The following is a 22997-nucleotide window of genomic DNA, read 5'->3' as shown; positions in this document are numbered from 1 at the left end:
CGGTTGATTTATTATTATTCATTAAAAAAAAAAACTTTACATTATACCTGGTTGCACGATTTATTGTGATTCGTGACTTATGTAGATAAGCATATAGAAACGTTCCTCCGCAAATTTGTCGAATAACCAAAGTAATTTCTCCGCGCATCTCCCAGGGGAGATTCTCTCATCGTCTTATCTTTTGCGCAGGCATAATATTACTCTCGCGCCTCTGATCGAATATCTCCGTAAGGAGTTCGCCTGCGCTTTATTCGCATTCAGCTGTGCGCAATTGCGACGAATGCCAATTTTGACGAGTGGCCTTTGACCCCGTTTTCACGGCTGAGTGGCCCGCTTGCTTTTCCTTCGTCGTCGCTTTTGTTTACATCCACGATGCGATCCCAGGGGCACACTGCAAATCCGAACGTAAGCGCGTCCCCCGAGAGAAACGAAGGAAAAATAAACCACGCGAAAAAGCGAAACGGTGGATGTACGCGGAAGTGCGATTTTGGAATTTGCTCGTTGAACCGTGAATTTCCGCATCGCGGAGACTTTGCGGCACGATGGATGACGGTTCGGCATTACAAGACCCATGTCGGTAGAACAAGGTTACTCCATTGATGGATGAATCGAAGAGCAAATTGCAATTCAGAATTACCCGCATTCTCTGTTTATTTGTTTGAAATGCCAATGTTGATATTTCGATCGGATTTATCCTGTATCTATTGCGTGTGTAACTCCTGTGCTGTTAGCGTGATTGAATTCTCAGGATGTACTCGCCGAAGGAAAAAACCGCACGCGGATTCGTTGTGGTTGCACGACACGAGGGAAATCACGAGTCTTGTTTCGATGCAATGACATCGAGAGAAAGAGAGAGAGAGAGGAAACAGCAGATCGCATCTGAGAATGACGCTCGGGGAGATATCCGTCGTTCTGGATGTCAGGGGACCGTCGCGCATCGAGTGATGGATCGTGATGAACGGTGACGAACGCGTCGCGCGTTCGACGGAAAATACCGTCGAAAGACGCGGCGATTATCGTCAACAATCGTTCGTACATTTGTGCTCAGCGTCATTCACGCGAGGGAGGGAAAAAAACCCTGTGACGTGCTGTAATGACGCGTTCGTGAAATCGTTGGAAAACTACTCGATCGATCGATCGATTCCACGAACGTGCACGTTCTAGCGTTTCAATCTGGTCGAGCGTGGGGCATTTTGCGCCTTCGCGGATGTCGATGAGGGACGAACGTTACGGTTAATGCGACTTCTAATTAGCCTCGTTAAACTGCGGGACATTACGTACGGAACTTCGCTCCCTGACACGCAATTAAGGAAGCTTCGATCGATGATTATACGACGGCCGATCGCGCGCGTCTTAGCAATTTATCCTTGTCGCGTCTCTAAATAAATTGACAGGCGGTTCGTTATCGCATTCGCCGTAGGACAAATAAACGAACCCATTAGGGAACGTTAGATGGGTTTAGATTAGCGAAAACAACTTCGTTAAGCCGCCCACTTTCATAATTCTCTTTGTGTCAGTCTTGAAGGACTCAAGGAAAGCGGTGATTTATCGCGGATTAGCTGCAATTACGGAGGCAAAGCGCCGGAGATAACAGAGTGAAATAAATTACTGAGATCTTCGCGAGTGAATCGGTCAGTCGGTTTCTTTTCTCGGAAATGCATCAGAAAATTTCAAAGGGCACGTGAAAGGGATTTAATAATGCAAGTATCAACGCCGCCGCCGGCTCGAGTCAACGAGCGCCAGCTGCGCACTCGTTGCGTAACAAAGGGGACGCACGCGTTACTGAAACAACGTTAGCGTCGGATATGAGAGCACGTGCAATCGACAGAAAAGTGCATCGCCATGTAGCGCGGAGTGTATGCGGCCGAAGGACGCATAGGTGATGGCATGGGCGGGTGAGAGTGTTAATTTCGTGTTTACCGCGTGTGAGCCGCGCCGGAGTTACTTCGACTTTATCGCCGTCTCGCAGAAGACGACGGCAGAAAAACGATAATGCATTTATCGGGCCCGGTACGGGAAAGAGCGGCGCCGTTTCTCCTATGGCTAAATGGATTTCCGAAGGAGCAATTTATCGTAAAAGTGGAGTAAACGCCCTTTGTCCCGCCCGCTCGTTCGCGCGAGCGGTAGTCTAATATCACTTATCATTTCGCTCGTTGTATTAAAAATTCTTTATAATAACCCGTGCCCTTTCTTTCCTAACCCGTCCTTTCTTTCTTAATCCTCGATAAGGATCTCGTTTCTTACCGTATCTCTCGGAGCCGTCTCTATAGACAATTAATTTCGGTAAATGGGACCGAACTTTTGTAATTATCGCGGAGAATTTATTTTAAGCACGTATTTTAATATCTGTAAAGGAAAAAAGATAGTTCTACGAGGAAAGTGGCATTTTTTACGAGCTTTCATCCGTAATAGTTTTTCGCGGCTTACGATTTTTCCACGCATTTTTCTACTCTTAAAACTCAATATTGTGCCGCTACACATAATCGATATTTCTCGTCGAATTACGCTATCTCGGCACGCCTTCGATAATCCGTGTAATGTCGACATTGTAAGGTGCATCGTAACGCCACTGCGTATCGTAATCCGCGCTGCCGTGACATTGTACGGAGTAACTGTAACACCGCAGTAACGTGCCATCATTTGTAATGTTACGACGGCGTGATACATGTTCAGTATAACGTTACAGGTCCAGCTTTACTCGCGCGGTCTGGCTCTTCGCGAAGCGATTCTACTGCGATGCCGACGTGACGCAGCGGTGAACTCGATAATCCCTTAGATACTCACGGGCATTGGTTTCACACACACATATCCCATCTATTCCCTTTTATTATATAAAAAGGATCGGGAAAGTTCAGCCTTGCGTGAGGTTCTTTTGCTGAAATGATCGATAACGCTAATAATTACCGATCATCAATTTACGTGATTCGATCCGATACGAGTATGATTATTTCATTTCGACACGAGGCAAAGACTCATGAGCAGGAACTCGGTAAGCGCGGAAGCAAAGTAATCTCTTTCTTCTTTAATCTATTCATTTATTTATTAATTTACCTGTCGGATGAGCGATAAAGCATTTTTTATAAAATATCTGAAATATTCAGAGCCAGCAGAGAATTGAGAATAATAGAAAATGAGTTGCTTGTGCATTTCTTTGTAAAATTCAGACTTTATTTTTATGCAATTTATTTTAAATTTTGATAAAGATTATTTGCAGATTTGTAAGGGTAAATTAAAAGAGACTCGACGCGAGAATCTGTGCAACATTCCGTCACGCGAGCACTTAAGGATTAAGGGTTAATACGACCGCAGAATCGATTCTGCACGGACGTTTATCTCTCCATCTGTAACGAGGTTCTCGATGTTTCTCGCGGGAACGTCGAGACCACGACGCTAACTGTTTCCGACCTATTTCGATCGCTCCTTACCTGTCTGCTTTGTGGCAGACCGCTGCTACTCGCCCGAGTACTCGCCATTGTTATACTACTGGCACGATGGACGTTTTTTATTTAATGAAGATGGAAATAAAAAAAATAAATTGGTAAAAATTCTCTCTTGATATTACCATCGCCAGGAATTGCGCGCCGTCGGTTTAACACGTCATATTTTAACGCGCGACAATGAATTATTAAAAATATTATTTCTTGCGAATATATACTGGAGTGTATATACATATATTCAGTATGGTTATGGTCAATGGTTATTATCGGTAACGGAAATCCGGTTTTCTTTGCCGATATCACTGCATGGCCGGCGTTAAACCCGACGAATGCCCCGCCGTCCTCGATACGGATGACAGACAATAAATTCGAAAAATAGATCCGCCTATCGGGCGACCGCGAGTTATACGCATGTTTTTTCCAGGAGTTCGTTTTCTCGTTTGAATAACCGAGAATAGTCTTTTCACCAGCCGAGTCGAAATTGAAAGCCTGCTTTTACACAAAATATTACGTATTAAATAATTCGGGGTCTTGAGTAGAGATGAAAGGGGACGCGCGAAAGTAATCGCGAATAAATTCAATCGAGTCTCAGAATACACAGTTTCGCCTTTTTAATAATATACTGTAAAAAGAAACTATCGTATTTCGATACACAGTGCCGGATTTTTTCAAAGCCCGTATTCAGGTGTTATATGCGTGCACATGAAAATTAAATAGATCAATAATGGCCATTGTACCAGATGATCATCAATGGTATGTTCAATAATTAATTACACAGCGAAATGCAGTAATCGACATAATTTATCGAGCCGCACGGTACCAAATATTTATCTTTGTCCTCGATATAGGGCCAAACCATCGTATTCGACCGAGAAGTTGCTTATCGCGGCAATTCGTGGGTCAGCCAATAATATTTATAATTAATTCGTATATGCGAAGGAGCACTTTCCCGGGTTTATTTGTCAGCGACGAGAAGGGGGGAGGAGAGGAGGCTCAGTGACCTAGTGGTGACCCGGTTTTCAGGCTTCTGGTACACTCCTCCCGCGACCTTCTCCCACCTATACAAGCACCCAGTTCGCTGGCAGCAGACCCAATTGCTGGTTTCCAACTACCTACCCTCTATTCCCGTGGCTTCTTCCACCGTCATCCCCCGCCAACATCCTTGCTCCATAGTCGTCGCCGCGTTATCGTCGTCACCGCCGTCGTTCCTATCGGCACCCGATAGCTCTGACTCCACGATGTTACCTGCTTCGGCGATTTTTACCACCCCCTCTCTCGCTAGACGTCTTTGTACTCTCGAATCGTTACTGACGTTTAGACAAATACTAGTTGAGTCTTTGAAGCCTTTTATAAATAAAGTATCCACATGATCTTAAGTTATTATCTGATAAAAGATGTCACGATAAAGAACACTCGAATAGCGGTACAGCCCATCTCATTTGTCTTTTAATAATTTTTATATATTTAATAATTTGCGAGAAATATTATGACGAATACGCACATCTTGATCCGCTCTACTTGTTCACAAGGAGAGCTCTCTTGTCGAACAGGTCGAAGGGTCTGTCGAAAGATCGATGGATGCTGGAGAGTCCGAAGGATTCCTGGAGATTTCTCAAGAATAATTGAGATGGCTGCAAAGTCGCGAAAGCTTTTTCGGCGATTTTGAGAACTAGTTGACAGTATTTGGGAATTTCACAGTTGATCTCTGTTTATAATAAACGTTCGTTTCCAATTAACGTAGAGGAAAATTACTGGATGATTTATTTTTTTTGTCGGTGCTCAGAAAACTCGGAGGATCCTAAAAAACACCGCTCTACCGACAATTTCTTCTCCTCGGTATTCTCCCCGAAGCTGATTAAAGGATTATGCTAAACGCCATTGTGCAGCGCACGGTAATAATGATTCTTCCGATATTGAATTTTACATAGCTCTCTCTCTCTTTCTCTCTCTCTCTTTCTCTCTTCTGGGTAGTGGAGACTGGCAGTGGAATCGGAGGTTTCAATAACGAATGCTAATTGTGTACGTTATTGGGAACGGCGAATGCTTGGAAAAATCTATTCGATGGAAACAGGCATGCTACTATATATAAAAATGTATCGCGGTCGCAAGGTACTGATGAATTAATTCCACGTGATATCATCTGTGGTCACAAAATGCAGAAAGATCATAATATACATTTTATTTTTTTCTTCCTCATTTATAGATTTTATCGGAATATTACATGATTGAGAAATTCTTGTGGTATAGCGCGTGCGGTGCATGTGTGTCTCTAAACATTTATTAATATATAAATAACAATAACGCAATATAAATATTATTTATTATTATTTATATAATATTAATTAATAAACGTATAAATAATGTAACTTTCGTGTAACTTCCGCAGAATAATATAAAATAGTACAAGAGGTAACAGGCGCAGCAAACAATCAGTAATGCAGCGCGAAACAGCCAATTTGATGGTACGATCGATGAACGGATGCATCTCGTTTATGACAAAAATTTCGCTGATTTTATTGGTTTCTGTCTTTTTTCTCCTCTATCGCTCTCTTTTTTTTTTAACTGAGAGACAAATCGAGACCGCCATTTTTTTCATTGCAAGGCGAACAACGCTCGACCTCGCTAATGGAATATTTTTCAACGGTTGTCTGCGTGACAGCCATCGTTGCTAGGCCAGTAACAAGTTTTTCCTGCCTTTCGCAAATGTAATACAGTACTCCGGTCTGCTTTCGGAAGGTACAACGACGGTGCAATGTCGTTATCTCCGTAAGAGCAACATGGAAAATGCGAATGTCATTAGTATAATTGACCTTACATAAGATAAAATAATTGAATCGCACGTTTGCTAAAATACGATTTCGTTCCTAAAATATTCTGCGACAGATCTTGAACAGAGGCATTTGTACAGAGGAAAGTCTATTTATGACATTCAATGTCCGAGGTGCAATTGCGTAACATGAAATTTGCACAATTCAGAAAAATAAAATTTTATCAGGTTTTATAAAAATATTTTGTATTTTTCTTTTGCTTTGAAATTATTTCGTTTGAATACGTTAATTTGTTATTTGTGTGCTCTTAAAATTACATTTATTTCCACTTTACACTGTAGACTGTTAAAGCTTCTACAGATTGATGTCAAATATATTTATTGAAACTGAAAGCTCGTAAACTGTTGAAAATGAAATAAAATTAATATCATCTTCTCTTCCACATATTAAATTTGATTTCTCACATTTCAAGAAGAGGTAGATGGGGTGTACAAAAATCATATAAAAAATCTTTAAAATTTTGATTAATCTGTACAAGAATCTAAGCAAGAATAAGATATATATTTGAAAAAATAGTAATAATATAAATATCTAAAATAAATTATAAATTTATTAATTTTTAATTAATCACCTTATTGTTAATTATGATCGTATATCTAAAGTCCTATATAACCTCAGGTCTTATACAGTGCCATCCTGAAGTATCATTATTTATTTAACAGCTGGGGTTCCATAATACCACCTATTTTCTTATAATATATAAACTTGATCCCCTCTTATAATTCAGAAAATGGTAAGGGGATTGGCAGAATATACAGAAGTTACAAAAGAAGTCTTAAAGAATCCCTATTAATCATTGATCCCAGTCTAACAATAAGCGAGATTGGGGAATGTATCTGGAGAATGACGAAAGAAGATTTAAGTAGACTAATAATTTATATTAACTTCCAGCTAGATACATTATCTCATTTATACTATAGCGTGGGTTCAGATATTGAATAAAGAAAATATTGTAATGCAATGATTGTAAAATTGTGATAATAAAGGATCGTGCTCTGTTTCTCGTCTGCAAAATCTTACGCATTGATATACACATAATTTCACAACAGAAAATATATTTTTATTTTGTTACGTTAGATAATTTTTATGTTAAACATAGAGGACTGGTTTAAATTCGGCCATTGTTCAAACGCGATTATAAAATAGCGTGTGCTGACTTAACGAAGCAATTTACTCAGGCTAACATCGCCGACATCGACTCGAGCACAATGTGCCATCTGTACCCTCTCGGACTCCCAAAGCAGAATTCGGTCGCTGATCGGGAAATTTCTCGTCGACCTCGGGGGATCGCGGCTTTTGTCTTGCTTAAAAGCTACTCAGCAAACGTCCATTTACTTTGGCTTCTCTCGATCCGGGGCACGCAGTACATACGCGCGAGTGGATGTAAAATTTACATGTGTCGTGATGGATTTGCTAGCGTATACAAGGGAGATCGAGGATGTACAACGATAACAAAGGGGGATGATAGATGCGGATGTTTTTCGATATTTTTGAAGTTGCTGTTTCGGTATAATCACAGGCGAGAACTTATTCGCGCAATTGAGAAATAAAAATAAAAATATATACATTAGATATATACATTTGTAGCGTGATGTAACTGTTTGTTCTGCGAAGCTTTGATGGCTTCGTTTGAAATGTAACTTTTTAATATCAAGATGAAAATTTATACACTTCTTGTAAACAATTGTAAAATTTGCAAATAATTGAATAAGTGTCTTAGCGATTTAATTAAAGAATTCATATTTTGTATTGATTTTTCAGGCAGTACATGCGATATCTATTAATATTGGTGCTAAATTATAAGTGATAATTTATAATGTATCCCGGTTGGTTCAATTATGAGGCATTATGATAGGCACTTTGTAAAATTACTTCTCCTTACTTAGAGGCGAATGCATTTCTCAAAGCGGCGCTTCATGTGTCGTGCTATATAACTGCTAAAGCACAGTAATAATTTCGCGTTACTTGCGTGTAATGCGATTATAACGCTGCAGGGGAAAGCATTCGATTATATGCTCTTGTAAATTTGGCTTTGGCATGGTAATTAATGCATAATAACACACGCGCGAGACGTGTATATATATATATACGTACATATATCATACTATTTTAGTCGACGACGTTTTGCGAAGCAGCTATTAAACGCGCGTTTATAAATTTTCCTAAATTATTATTCGTACGTGAAAGCGTGAATGCGGATTGTAGTAATCCGCATTCACGCTTTCACGTACGAACATTTTGTCACTTTTGCTGTCGTATCTGATGTCACAAACATATTCCTTTTTTCATTTATGTATACATAAACATGTGGATTTCAGATAGGTATAACGTTGAACGATTTTCTCACAATGGCAACTGTCTCGCTCTTATATCAGATACGTTCTCATCTCACTCGCTTCCGCTTTTCATTCACCACACGTTATTGACTTCCGCAAAACATGAGCGAGAACGTGCGCGTCGGCTAGTAATTTACTGGCGTACGTTGGATGCCGGGCATTTTATTTTCGTCTGCGAGATCGGAATCTGGTTTGCATCCCGTGTCATTCTATCGCGATTGGGTGCCGCGTCTTACTTCGAGACGAACGTTTCGAGGCGTCTGGGAAGAATAGAATAGAAGAGACCCTCATCGATCGTTACTTCGATCGCCCGCCGCCTCGGCACGTTCGAGCACCCATAAAACGTCGCGAACAAACGCGGACACTCGAACGGAGATGTTGATTTGAATTTGCCATTCGCACATATACATGTACACGTGCACAGACACATACACACCCAGTAACTATTTGTATCGCGATAATTTGATTTGGCGAAACGGATTAAATGACGATATAGCTTCTCGCGTACTTAATCGATATCATAATTGCGTCCGTAATAGATTGCTTGCATAACTAATTCGTTATTGAATCTCTTTCAATTCTTTTCACAGTTTCCCGATAAAACCGGGCTCGATAATTGAAACGTATTATCTTAAGTTTGACGAGACAATTTGCCTCAAGTGCACGATCCGCCTTTATCCTTTTTAATATATATAGTTCGATAGACCTATAGAAACATTTGTCAGCATTTTACAAGCAATATTCAATCAATCTAATACAATTTTTCTCGCGTTTTCGCTGGCTTATCGGGCTGTTTCATTAACTACTTTCGAACGTCTAAAAATTTTATCTCAATTCGTCGCCTCTCGCGTTTTTTTGTTATTGTACTTTACGACCGGGATCTCAAAAACTTTTATTGTAGCGTCCACCTGTCTCGCACGCCCGTTTTCCGCCGCTTAGTTTGAAATATTCCCGACTCGTCGCCGACATCCTTTTTGTGTCGCGCAAAAGAGTTCCTTACTCTACAAAACGCAATATACACTTTTACAAATTGTCAATGCTTTCCGATTCGCTGCGTTAATTGAAAAATCGAAGAATGTCTGTTGCTTTCGATTGCTATTATACCTATAAACGCTGCATTAATACGCTCCATATTATAAATATTTAAATCATTGCGGGTATTATAACACAGAATGGAGTTTAATCTGAAATTAATTAATTGCACGGTGTATATAATGAATACTCTGTATCCTGCAATCATTTGCGAGGGAATATCGGGAAAGCTTTATCCCCTCATGTGTAAAACAGTTTTTCGAACGTTTGATCGCGCGTTCAATTCGATGTGCCTTTGTGGAATAGGTAAATTTCGATGATCTTAGCGAGTCGTGCATCTCGGATGCGAGAAAAGAAAGTTAATTTCCTTATGCGGTCTTCATTTCCTCGCCAGCCTTTTCCAACATTTTGTAAGTAAAGCGAGGTCCTTTCGTTCCCGGCCGAGCGGACTTCCGTTAACCGGATATCGGCACGCGTCCGGAATTAAGGTGTCGTCAACCGTAATCCCTAATGATCGCGAACCTCGAATCCCGGGACTAGAGGTCTAATAATCCCTGAAGCAGAAGCTAATTCCGGAACGTGCTCGGTTCGTCAGCGACGAGTCCACAGCGCGGGCACGCGCGGCGATCCACTCGCGAAATTTCATTTTCGCCTCTGCCGACTCTGGACTGTAATCTCTATACGGTTTCTCAAATATGCGCCCGTTTGAAATTCTAGGCAAATACGTCGAACTGTGAAGAATAAATACGGGTGTTTCGCGGCATTCTCGTTGAAGTTTAAGCATAGGAGCGCAAAGAACGTGGATGGGAAATGTAACAAAATAATTCTCAAATAAAATCTGTTATCAAGTAAGTTCGCCGTGACCCAATTTCTACTTTGTAACGCGCGTCCTGTTTCAGAAGCAAAACCTCATTCCGATTCTATCTATTCTATTTCCTTTCTCTTTCTCTCTATCTGTCTTGGTCGCTTCCATTTTCTCCTCTTCATCTCTCTTACGGTTTGGCTTTTTGTCTTATTTTTAGATATCACTCGTTAGGAATGCTTCTCGTGGATTCCACGTATCCTGGAGTATTATGCAAACGCGCAGAAAATTCTGGCATTGAGTTCTCAGTGAGCTTTGAAAGTGCAGCTTTGAACCGGATTCTTCATTCAGTCGGCACGTTTACTGAAAAATTCTGAGTGTCCCCTAACGGTCCTTGCTCGATGACAATCTTTTTCTCCCCTTTCTCTGTGTAGCTTTCGGGGTTTGCTACTGGATTTCTTTGACGGCTGTCTTGTAGTTAGCGAAATCACAATGCACAAGAAGCACCCTTCCGGGATATAAATGTTCTCTCGAGAGTTTTCTTCGGATATTTATCGGAGGAAAACTCAGTTACGTCAAGAAAATGTGGTTTAGTTACAGAAAGTTGCACGATTGAGAACCAATAATTATAAACTCCTGTATCGTTAATAATTCTTGCACGATGAGGTATGAAGTTGGAAACTTATGAGCGGGAAGACAAAATTTTTCTCGCGTAACTCGCGCTGTAATTTTTCTCACGACGTTCGCGTATGCATCGTCTCGAGTACGAGAGACGGCAGCCGTTCGTCCCTGTCGCATACAGGATTTTCAGGATGTGTAATCCTTCCATTCGAGCGAGCGTAAAAAAGCTTCCCTGCGATCGTCGGCCGAATGAAGCGCGCGACCTCGATTCGTCGCTCGTGACTATTCTCTCTCGTCAGGGCAATTTTTTTCCCATCTTCTCTCTCCTTCCCTCTCTTTCGATCTCTTATTACCCGATATTCTTAATCTCCGTCGATCCTCTCTGATTAACTGAGATGAAAGATTTCCGTGGATTCGTCAATACGTCGCGATTGCATTCGGACCAGTAAGTCCGCTAATATACGACGATTTTCTGACGATGATTTCTCGATCGGATATCGTTGGATATCGAGATGCCGTTTGGTTTCGCAAAATGTCTCGGCGGAAAATAAACGCCGATGAGAGATGCAGATTTATTCAACCCGCTTCACGATCACGAACGGACGTTTGTGCAGCAAGTTTCCTCTTTCGCCGTTGTTCCGCGTCACCGAGTTTGTTTCAATCGGAGAAACGTAGACGTAGTTTCGCTTGCTTTGTGACGAACGATTAAAGGAGGTGACAGCCTGGCATTACTTTGTTTAACGGCGCTTCAACTCTCGCGTCTCTCCTGCGTTTCCTCTTGCTGGTCTTTTTACCGTCGGTCGTGCGACATCCCAGGCGAAAGGTTTCTTTGTCTCTCCATTATTGTGATTATTAGGAGAGATGCGCCGCGGAATTTTCATTTCGCTCATTTTTTTTGCGCGCAAACGAGCAGTCTGTTTATTCGGTTTTATTTAGTTTTCGATTTTGTTACAAGTGTCGACAACTTCGGTCTTATTTTCTTCTCCGACTTTACAACAAGATACGCGCTTATACGGTTGGGAGTTGCGATATTTTAAAACTTATTTCTGCAGAATTTTCACAACTATTTTTAAGGAATTTTAAAATTACGTGACGAGAAAAACCTATGTAATGGTATTCGCTTATTGCAAACGATTAGAGAGAATTACTTAATTGAGTTCTTTCCTTTTATCTTCTTTGAACTAAAATACCATTATATTTATCAAGCAAATTTAATTTTAGATCATATCGATTCATATCCGCTTTCGTACGTCAAAGCTATAATTTTACATCATCAATTTAGCGCATATTCATTTTTCAGGATTCTTTCTGTTACAGCGCGTTACCATTGTGAAATCCTCTTCTTTCATAAATCGAAAATTTGAGCCCTGTAGTGAAAAAAAAATCATGCAAGGAAAATACAAATAACAAAAAGAACGGTTATAATAACAAAAAGAAAAGTTTTTTAAGACATTGTGGATAATTAACTATCGTGACTAGGTTTAGCTTTACAAATCATAAAATATAAAATCTATCGAGGAAAACAAATAAAAAGTTTACCTTTCATTAAGCTTAGATATAACAAATCAGAAATTTTCATAGTAGAAAACGTATTCAGTTTCTTTTTCATTAAAAAAAAGTAACCTAATTGAAAGGTATAAAAGTGCACCTGACTTTTCTATCTTTCTTTCTTTCTTTCTAGCACTTTTTCAATTACATCGCGATTAGGCTACAGATTATGGTCATGAGCATAATTCCCTAATCGATGTGATTATAATGCAATTTGCAGTGTTGGGGGAGCATAGAATGCGGAATGAAAATAGGCGACTGTATAAAACTCAGAACGTGATCTCTCCCGTAGTAGCAACTTCGGAATTAACTTCGCCCGGGGACGAAGGCACTCTAACGAGTGCTTAACTTTGATAGGTTTCGCCCAGCCCCGCTACCGTTTTCGCTGGGCGAATTAAGGCTCGCGGGATATCGACTTTGGTGATCGATCATGAGTAATCTGGGTCGAATTGGAGGAGCGTAAAACCTAGAAAAATACACTGTTATAATAGCCCCCTGGCGATGGCGCTCCGCGCTCTTCCCGGTTCAACTTTTTAATCGCGTCGGGAAGTCGGCTGTTCTTTCTCCGCGAGAGAGGACCGAGAGGGTTTAACTCGGATCGCGCGATAATAATGACAACGAAATTGATTGCGAACTTTTCTCGTCGCTTCTAAGAAACCAAACTTGTTTACACGGAAGCACTGAAATTTTTTCTAAAAGGAAAAGAAGGAAAAAAGTTAACTTTAAGTTCGTCAAAGAATCTATTTTATTTAAGGTCGAAGTTCCAGAATATGATACATTACAGTATATCGGTTGTACACTGTCAGACACAGGATATCAGTTATTTGACGGCGTATTATACATCGAAACAATCGACACATTTCCGCTTTAAAGCTCACCTTAGGTAATCTATAATTCAGTCTATAATTTTTAAAATAGAATTTTATTTATCATTTTATACACTACGTGTCTTTTGATATATGTGTGTATACCTTATTTTAACGTATTTTGTATCCTTACATAAACAGAATTTCCCTTCTGATGCGAATCGTGGATCGTCTGAAGTGGATTTAAGATCTACTCATCTAATCTACCCTCAAGCGCAAGATACATAATGCTCCGTCTGTTTCCTTATTATACCATGCAACTCTACGGTATGTCTATGTACATTATGCTTGAGCAGTATAACCCATTTCTCGATTGTCGCAATGAACGATATCGACACAGCTAAAGATAACTCGGCTGTTGGAACATAAAGCTACCACCGGAGCTACCCGGAATCCTTCGACTCGATTTCCATAAGAATTTATCAAATTGTTGAGATATCGACGACACCATCCATTTCTCTCCTTTCTCGGTCTTTATTCTTTCCACGCACGCGGACCCCGATTAAATCGGTTCTCGCCGATCCTTTCCCCGTCGTCGTTCGCGTAAAAGTTAGTCTCCAGTTTTCATATAGTTATTCGCACCCGAATGCACGCGATGTCGTTACGGATGAGAGGAGTACGCGAGTTCGTCTTTGTCGATTGCGAGAAGCTTACAGCTGTCTGTGCTTGCTACCTGCAAAACTGAGGTATGACCGACTTTTGCGGTATTGACATCCCATCGAAATCGCTCGAGAAATACTCGGCACGTACCGCGAGTAGAATCGTTGCTTTCGAATGATTTCGGCTTAGGATATAATGCACAATGGGTGGCATTAATGGTTCTGACATGCCTGCGTTCGCAAGAATGCCTCGCGATACGCGACTCAATTGATTTCGCTCTTAGTGAGCGTGCGGCAATTGGATCAAGGTAAAAGTACATGAATCATAAAAAAAAGTTTCTTTCATATTATGGTTATTCTGTATATATAAGCTTTTTAAATATAATTATTAAGTTATTAAGCGTTTCACGGGTTTTCTAATTTATTGCAATTATGGCCTGCCACGGTCGGCTGGCATCATTGTCGATTATTCTGTGTTTTTCTGCGAAAACATCGTCGAATAATTTACGTGCTCCAGAATGTAGAACGTAATAGCGTAATACATACGCTAAATTATCCATTATTACGTGAAAACGATCTGCAGTTCTCCGCCATTACTATTATACACACACAATTATTTTTTAATTATACAAATTACTTGTTTTTATAAATACACAATAAAATATCTCGTCCCTACAATTATTTAGTCTGATGTTGCATTATCCACAGCTCGAGAAACTTTACTGTAACGTAATATATTTAATATATAACATTAAGCCTAATCGATTTCGTTAATAAAGTTCTTTCAAGAGATTTACCCGTAAATTAAACTTGTCCGCCGTGTTGACGTTTATTGTTTGGGTTAATGAGAGACGTTCTGCGATGTGTACTGGGGCTTACGACGATCACGTCGTATATGAGGTACCGGTAAGAAATTCAATTAAGCGGTCGCCGTAGGAGGTAGGGAGGGTCAATAATTTTGTCGAGTCGGTATATACGCGCGTGTTGCCGATTGTTTGGTGTGAAAGCTCGCGTCGTGCGCTCCACCGGCTAATTTAATCGCGTAAATGCACCCTCGTCGCAGCGCGGATGAAATGCGCGCATACCTAAAATGCACGGAGCTCACTCGCGGGGAAATCGATACTCAATAATTGTGCCGCGCGATATTTTTCCATCAATGCCCGACAAGCGATCGCGATGCTCAAAGCAATCGTTCGCCTGTGCATCCGTTCAACAATGAGACTCCCAAATCGACTGAAAAATCCACTGACGAAATTTGAGCCGCGGGATTTCCTGGGTCACCCATTTTTTTTTTTTTGGCAAACGACGGATCACGAATCTGTCGCGAAGTAAAGCCGCATCCTCGCACGAGAGACATCGCGACACGCGGCGTGACTACGTGTGCCATGTTTTATCAGTGGAGAAGTTTATTAGATTACAAGATCTATCTCGTAACACAGGTGAACACACAGAGTCGGGCAGGAGGGAAAGGGCGACGAGGGAAGAGCGTGGTGGAGAGACCAGGTAAATCCGGGTCACGTCGAGCCAGCAACCGGATGCTAGGCCCGGCCCAACCTCAACCACCTTGCTCGAGCTGTAGGTCACCTTTTACCCTTAACGTCGTCGTTCATTCTCGCCTCTCGTCCTCTTCAATTATCGCCGTTCATTCCTGGAGGACGGAATTTCTTCGTCATATAGCGACGCTTAAACGCGCCCTTTCTTTGGTCTTCGATAATGGTGTAAAGCGTCGTGACAAAATGATAAGAATGTCCTCGATATCGATATCGAGCTGACTAATCGCTCTTAATTAGGTCGATCGCACATATACGTTTAAAAAAGGCGTTTGGAGGCGTTTAAGTCTATCGGGGAGAGCAACATTAGACACTATTGCGTAACATGTCAAGTTTCTCGTATATACATTCTCATCTTTGAAATTACGTTCCTCCATGATGCGCGCAACGCAATATCATTGTCGCCTACACTAAAAGCGACAGAGAAAAAGTGAGTATTTACAAGTGCAAGGAGCTGTAGAAAATTTGCCCAAAGGAATTCTTTTACATGAGTACGTAATTAGCGATCGGAAACGAGCGGAAACTCTTATTTCGCGTTTAACGAAAGCGCTTCTATGTCGCGGAAAATTGTTTATTCTTATTCTCGTGAGTTCGAGCCAGATATTTTATGTCAGACAGAAGGCAAAAAAAAAGATAAACCGCGTAGTACGCGTTCCCATTGTCCGTTCTCGAACGCGAAATACTCCGTTTCGCGACCGTGGCCGCAAGCGAATGCATATAATCGAATTAGAGCCCAGTAGTGACACATTGGGACGGAATCTGGCGACTCCTTTCGGACACGCGTACATCCTCGTAAAAACGTTATATTTCACGATGACCCAGTTCACCCGCGCGTATCGCCGCGCGTCGCCACGTCGAACAATTCGGATGAATATTTCTGTAACGCATCCACGGACCCGCATTGCGCCGGCTTTCGTTTTGCAATTTAGATGCCGGTGTGCGAGCAGCCTATTGAATATTGATTCTTTTAGCCCAAGTGTATTCGAAATATTTCCGACGGAGAAAGCGGATAATGGTCGCCTACCCTGTCGTTTGACGACATTAAATTTAACGCGCCACGTCAAAACCGGATACCGCAATCCCTCCCTCCCTCCCTCCCTCCTCGCTCCCTCTCGGCTTTTTGCCGGGGCAACGTTTAATCTCATTAGCAGTCGCTGACGCGCCAGTTGACAGAATTCCGAGACGTTTCGAGTTTCGAATGCGTACACATCGAGAGGTCGCGACCAAAGTGACGAGAACGACGGATACACGGTCGTCACGCGAGATATATGTTTGCTCCGTTTAAACAACGTGAATCGTATACATATTAGAGCAAATGTCGGCAGGAAGAAAAGCAAGAACCGCGGAAACACGTCGAGCCCGTCGTCGAGCGGCGAGGCCATAAATTCTGCCGTACAATGGGGACAAAGCGTTAAGCGGGATGTACAGCGCGAAAAGAAAGAGTTTTCATCGTTGCGTTTGTTTAAAATATAAAAAAAGCAAGAGAAAGAAGAGAAAGAAAGGTTCGCTTATTTTAAATATCATGGGAACGATCCACGGCGTTAATTCCACGCGGGACAAGCGCCGAGCGTTCATTATACGAAGAGCGAATAAGATTCATGTAGCGCTGAATTTTCTTCGACAGATCCGTATTCGCGGATTAATTATGAAACCGACGCGGACGGCGGCTCATCGTCGAGGGTGCCTTCGCCAGAGACTATATCGCGGGCTCTAATTAACACGACGGATATGCGATTCTTTCGACCGTTCATGCCTGCGCGGGTATCAACGGCACGCGGGAGAATTCATGAACTGCCCGGGCTTCGTCTACGATGGAACCTCTTCTTGTTCGCGTGGTATTCTAGTATCGCTCGAGGACGCAGAAATCTCCGACGTTAGTACCAAAGACGCAAAATGTTGAAACAAAAACGCGCAACCCATTTATGAATATTTTACTGGTAGATGCTCTCTCTTGTTTCGTATAATGAGCAAGGCGATAAAAATACACCGCGTAAAGATAAATAATTCAGTGAACGTGTGAATAACAAGCGATAAACTAAACTATATAATGACGAACTGAACATGAATATAACAATGTAAATTATGCAACGACACAAAATTTTCCATGATCGTAGCATAGTTGTAATACTTAGCAAGGTTGTTATTTACGCTCAGGTATTTACAGATATTGCAAATATTTGGATAATTTAATTGTTTCTCAGCGGTAGGCTAATAGTTTAACGTCACAGCGCGAGGCGAACTGCTCGAGCGGGTATGAAAAATGTAAGATTCCGTGGAAGATGCTTGGACAAAATTAATTAACGTCGTCGTTCCTAGCGCGCGCTACATGTTTTCCTTCCTCTCTACTGTAACGAATTAATCCCGGCGCGAATCAAAGGGAGAGGTTGCCTCGCGCTGATTCCTGTTTACATTTTGCGGAATCGCGAGAATTTCCAAAGGCAGGTAAGGCGAATCTCACGGGACTGAAATTGTGAAGGGAGAACCGCGGTTTTATTCCCGTATTTGTTCTCATCGCGTACCTTTAGCTTGAGACAGTAACCAAAACGTGTATCGTGTTTGTGCTGCGACAAGCCGCAAAAGATTTTCCTATGGGATATATTATAAAGTATTACTATATAAAAATGTAAAAGAGACTGGCTAATTTACGTGTATGGCACAGCGTGAAATACGTCCAATTTAACAGGCTTATCATATGCTTTTCGATTTTTTACATTTTACATTTTATTATTTTATTATTTCCATTTTTTTTCTATCATCAAAAAGACTATTCGCCATTCAAATTGCATTAAATTAATTTCTTTCTTTCGTATTTCTTTTCGTCCTTTATATCTTCTTCCTTTTATATATTAAGCGCAAGATACTTCGACGCAAAGATCGAGCGATTCCACGTAACTTTTCTAATTTGTACATGGAATTTCTCTCCCTTGTTTGATTATTATTGGCTGAAAGGGAAAACTCATCTCTCTAGCTCTTCCGCAGCCGCAGCTGTCCGTTTCGAACACGAGCTGGGTGCCTCGGCATTGTAATAATTATCGTTCGAAAGCCCATTTCTCGTCTCTGTCGATATCAATGCAAGCCCGATAACCGCCGTCGGGAAGAGTCATTCGCATCCCCGCATCGAAGATGTCGGCGACGTTAATTGCAACTAGGGCGATCCTTGGATCTTTGTAATTAAACGTTATATTGCTTCGAAGCAGAAAGGAGATACGATTGGCAGCGATGTATTTGATTACGTTCGCTGATGTTTTCAACAAAGATTTTAATTATAAATATCGGCTCGCCCCACTTCCATTTCCTGCATTCGAAACACGAAAATCCTCATTTATCGATTAATGATTTTTTGTCGAACATGTGGGATACAATGTGCGCCTATTGGGAGTTACCTCTCTACATCATTTTTCAATGTGACACATTTAAATGCAGGATTTTATCTTCGCACGTATGTTGAGAAAAACTCGGTACCCATAAATTTTCCAGAATTATAAGAACAATAACGTAGCGTTTATCGTCCGCGGCGTACATTCCCTCACGCGGGAAAACATCCCCTCGCGAAATTACCCACGCGACTTACAATAAAACGGCGCGTCGTGTTACGCGCTTAGAAATATTGCAGGTTTTATCGGTATTCATGAAACTTTTACTCGGTTAAAGAGAGGCACTCGTAAACTTCACTTATACTTAAAAAAACTATCGATTACCCGATCCGTTTGTTAAAAAAGAGTTGACCGCACTTGGCTAGACACTCTCTCTCTCTCTCTCTCTCTCCCCCCCTCCTCCTCCTCCTCCTGTATTCTTGGTTTATTCCAAAAAGTTGTCTTGGCGAGCAAGCGGTACCTTTGGGGAACCAAGCTCTGGATATATGTCTAAAGTCAGGCATGGAAGGAGTTTCGTGGGTCTTGCTAGCGGGATGAGTAATGGGCAGGTCTGCGTACTGTAGTGAGCAGTTTGTCGTCGAAACTAACCAAGGTCCCTGGCAGCTCATTTCGCAGCAGGGCACGTAATTCAATTTCCATGTAGCGATTCCCCTGCTCTGGCCTCGTGCTCGTCCTTCCCGGCCCTCCCGGCCCGAACCCGGGTGAGAACCGAAATTATCTCGAGGCGTCACTTTGCCAGGCGCGAACGCATTCTCGGGATGTTTGCACGCGCCTCGAATGTCAAAGCGAGTCTATTATCACATCGTGCCTGTACCTGTAGTTAGTCATATTACACAGAATAACTAATAAAATCCTCGCCAGCCTGAAATGGCTCGTTTGTTCTGATGCTTTCTGTTTGTTGCAATCTTTGTATACCTACCTCTCTTATTCCGTTTTTATCGAATTTATATAAATGTTCTCATATAACTGTTAATAGACTACGGTATACATTATAAAACATTTCATTTGACTTCTGGATGGATACCGATGATAGTCCGACGCGAAAGTACGGGATTAAATCGAGTACTTCGTTGAAAGTGGTTTAGGGGAGAAACGACGGAAGGATAATAAACGCGAAGGCGACGGTCCTTTTAATCTTGAGAGGATAAGAGTGCTCGAGGACGAAATCCGATGAGGATACTGAGAGGCATTGTTCATTTCGACGATATAAAACGGGATTGTGCGATCCGACGCGAACTGGCTTGACTTCGTTCTCTCAGAAGTGACTTTCCAAATGTGCGGAGAATAAGATTTTCTCGGGAATTAAGGGACCATTCTGCCTCCTTTTCTTCTTTCGCTTTGGTAAAAGTCAAGTAAAAAGAATTGACTTTACTCTCTCCCTCTTTCTTTTTTCTCTCTCTCTCTTGAGAAATAGCAGCCTCCGCTCTGGGTCTCATCGTAAAATTTGGCAGATCGATGATTTATTCCGAAAAGTTCGAATTGGATCGCGATATTAAAGATTCCGCGCACGGAGTGATCCAAATAAATGCACATGCAGAGAATATGATAGGCATGCTGATTCTTTTGGATGTAGCGGCGACCGCGTCTTGAAGTTTAGAGTTTAGACCCATCCCGAGATTTGATTCTTAATTACTTCATCCTTTTACCGGCGATAATTTTGTATAGCTGACTGTACGATCTGCGAGTCAAAGAGCCGTGGAAATTTCTACAATCCAATTTGTCAATCGAATCTTGTTGAGGGAACCCGTTAAAAGTTTCGCCACGCTCTTTTTTCCCGACGAATATGTTCCGAACTCGCATAATCGCGTTTATTACGCGAGAACCGATGCTGAGCAGGGCGCTATTGCGAATAAACGTTACGAAGTGATTCCAATTAAGGGCCATTATAGGATCGTTAATAATAGCGCGCGGCGCACGAGGTCGATAACGTTGTTTGGGCGTAGTGCGCGCCGGCTGTAACGGATTGCGAGGGAACGTTACGAATCTCGACGTCATTAAGTCCCAGTGGACTTACGTTATTTATGAAACCGTATAATTTTTTAATATAAATTAATCTTTCGCAGTGCTCTGTGTGTAGTAGCATTAAAATGAGATTCTCGAAAAGTGAATACTTGACGAGGTATTTCATGAATTTTATTCTGATATATTCTGACACACACACACACACACACACACACACACACACACACACACACACACACACACACACACACACACACACACACTCTCTCTCTCTCTCTCTTTCTCTCTCTCTTTCTTTCTTGCCGTAATATTATTCTCGCGCGACTTTAATAGACTTGTGTAAGATATTTCTTTTTTCGAAGAACAACCAACATCGGGCTGTAGCTCGTCTGTGAGCACGTCTGTGAGCACGTCCATAATATCCTCACTAATTGTCACTACTCCGCAAGGATAAATTGAAAAAAAATTTTGTTAAATGTTACTTGCATTTTTCCAGGATGCCTAACGAGAAGGTATGTGCCTGTGGCGTGACCACGGACCTGTCCAAGTCACGAAACAGCTCGATTGTCATGGGAAAGCTGACCATCCTCCTGCCTAAGACGAAGGGCAACAAGTCGGAGGGCAAGGACTCGCGGAAGCAACCCGATGACGCGCGGGTATCGAAGACTCGAACATCGAGCGAGACCGGAAGCAGCAGCGCGGTGACGGAATCCACAAGATCTACAATAAAGAACAGCAAGCACGAGAAGCGGCTCAATCACTCGCGGAGGACTCGAAGCGCCGACAGAGCCGAATCGCATTACACTTACATCGGTTAGTCCGCACGGACTTCGTTAATTTTATTCTGATGTCGAAAGAATTTATTCTGGAATATTTATTATGCTCTAGAGTATATTTTTTTCGAAGTAGCCAGATAGTAAAATATAAATATAAAATATGTAAATAATATATTATGTGATGCACGAAAGTTACAAGGAAAGAGAGATAAAGAATTTGTATTTTTGTTTCTGATGGCACTCTCTCTCGGCAGATTCGGGTTCGAGTATCCTCGGCGATGGGATTCGTGAGAACCATATAGAGGAAGCGCTGTATGCCACCATACCCGACACGCCGAGTGTGAGTATCAGCGAGATCGGCACGAGTCGGTCGAATTTGCAGAACCGATCGCAACCTCTTTACTCCGCTATTCCGTCTATGACGTCGCCGCCGCCAACGTACGACGTCGCGGTTGCAAAAACATGGCAGGTAAGATTCGCCGCAGTTTATTTTATTGTCTGTTATATGACTCTTTTTCCAGTTTACGTTGATATCGAGTAAATAAGCAAAGAGCCGCGCTAATGATATTGCTACGTTTCCCACAACGTTCCAACCTGGAGCTAAATTCAATAGTAAATTACTTTATAATAATTTAACTCGTAACATCCGAGCTAATTTTCATGAAATTAAACACGCATACGACAAAATACCAAAAGCAACGAATTAAAGTCTCCTAATTTAAATTTAATTTAGGTAATAAAATAACGTAATAATATAGCATCTTTATGATGCTAAAAAATTAAAATTTAAACTCAACATTAATCCGTGCTTACTACGACCATTTTATTTTAGTTAAACCTATTCTCTATTTCTCGTCTCTCCTATCTTAAAATTCCACACGGTTCCAAATAACTGAAATGAAATTCCTTGACTTATTGTTAAATAAGTATACTAGTGATCGTACCGTCAATCAGTGTTATAATCTACTTCTCCGGTCGTTGATCTGCGTTATGTATAGACCTGGTTATTCGAGTTGCAACTCGCGCTGTTGAGCGTTTTAAGAAACCCTTCTGCAAAATCGTCGGGCGTTGCCGTTCGAAGCGGCATGGCATCCTGAATGTAACAATACCGGACCATGTCTATCTCGAAGAGAGAACTGGCTTAATAAATAATTCTATGTTATTACTTCCCTACAAACTGCCTTTCCGACGAGCTGTTATTTCAACGAAGATAATATTGCGCAGTTACCGTTTGCACAATGAAGTTTCAGTGCAGCCCAGGCGGAC

General features: G+C 41.6%; 1 protein-coding gene across 1 annotated transcript in view; it reads left to right on the top strand.

The window, feature by feature from the left end:
• LOC112464998 overlaps positions 1-22997 on the top strand; it is a 39803-nt gene that overhangs the window by 7067 nt on the left and 9739 nt on the right. The window contains exons 2-3 of the mRNA XM_025032378.1: positions 21452-21768; positions 21986-22200. Of these exons, the coding sequence (XP_024888146.1) occupies positions 21453-21768; positions 21986-22200 (531 nt within the window). The 5' untranslated portion in view covers position 21452. The remainder of the gene's footprint in view (positions 1-21451; positions 21769-21985; positions 22201-22997) is intronic.

This window comes from Temnothorax curvispinosus, unplaced genomic scaffold, assembly GCF_003070985.1.
Source record: "Temnothorax curvispinosus isolate PA1 unplaced genomic scaffold, ASM307098v1 QBEX01000209.1, whole genome shotgun sequence".
NCBI classification, from domain to species: domain Eukaryota; kingdom Metazoa; phylum Arthropoda; class Insecta; order Hymenoptera; family Formicidae; genus Temnothorax; species Temnothorax curvispinosus.
Note: the sequence above shows the minus strand (reverse complement) of the source record. Positions and strands in the feature narration are given on the sequence as shown.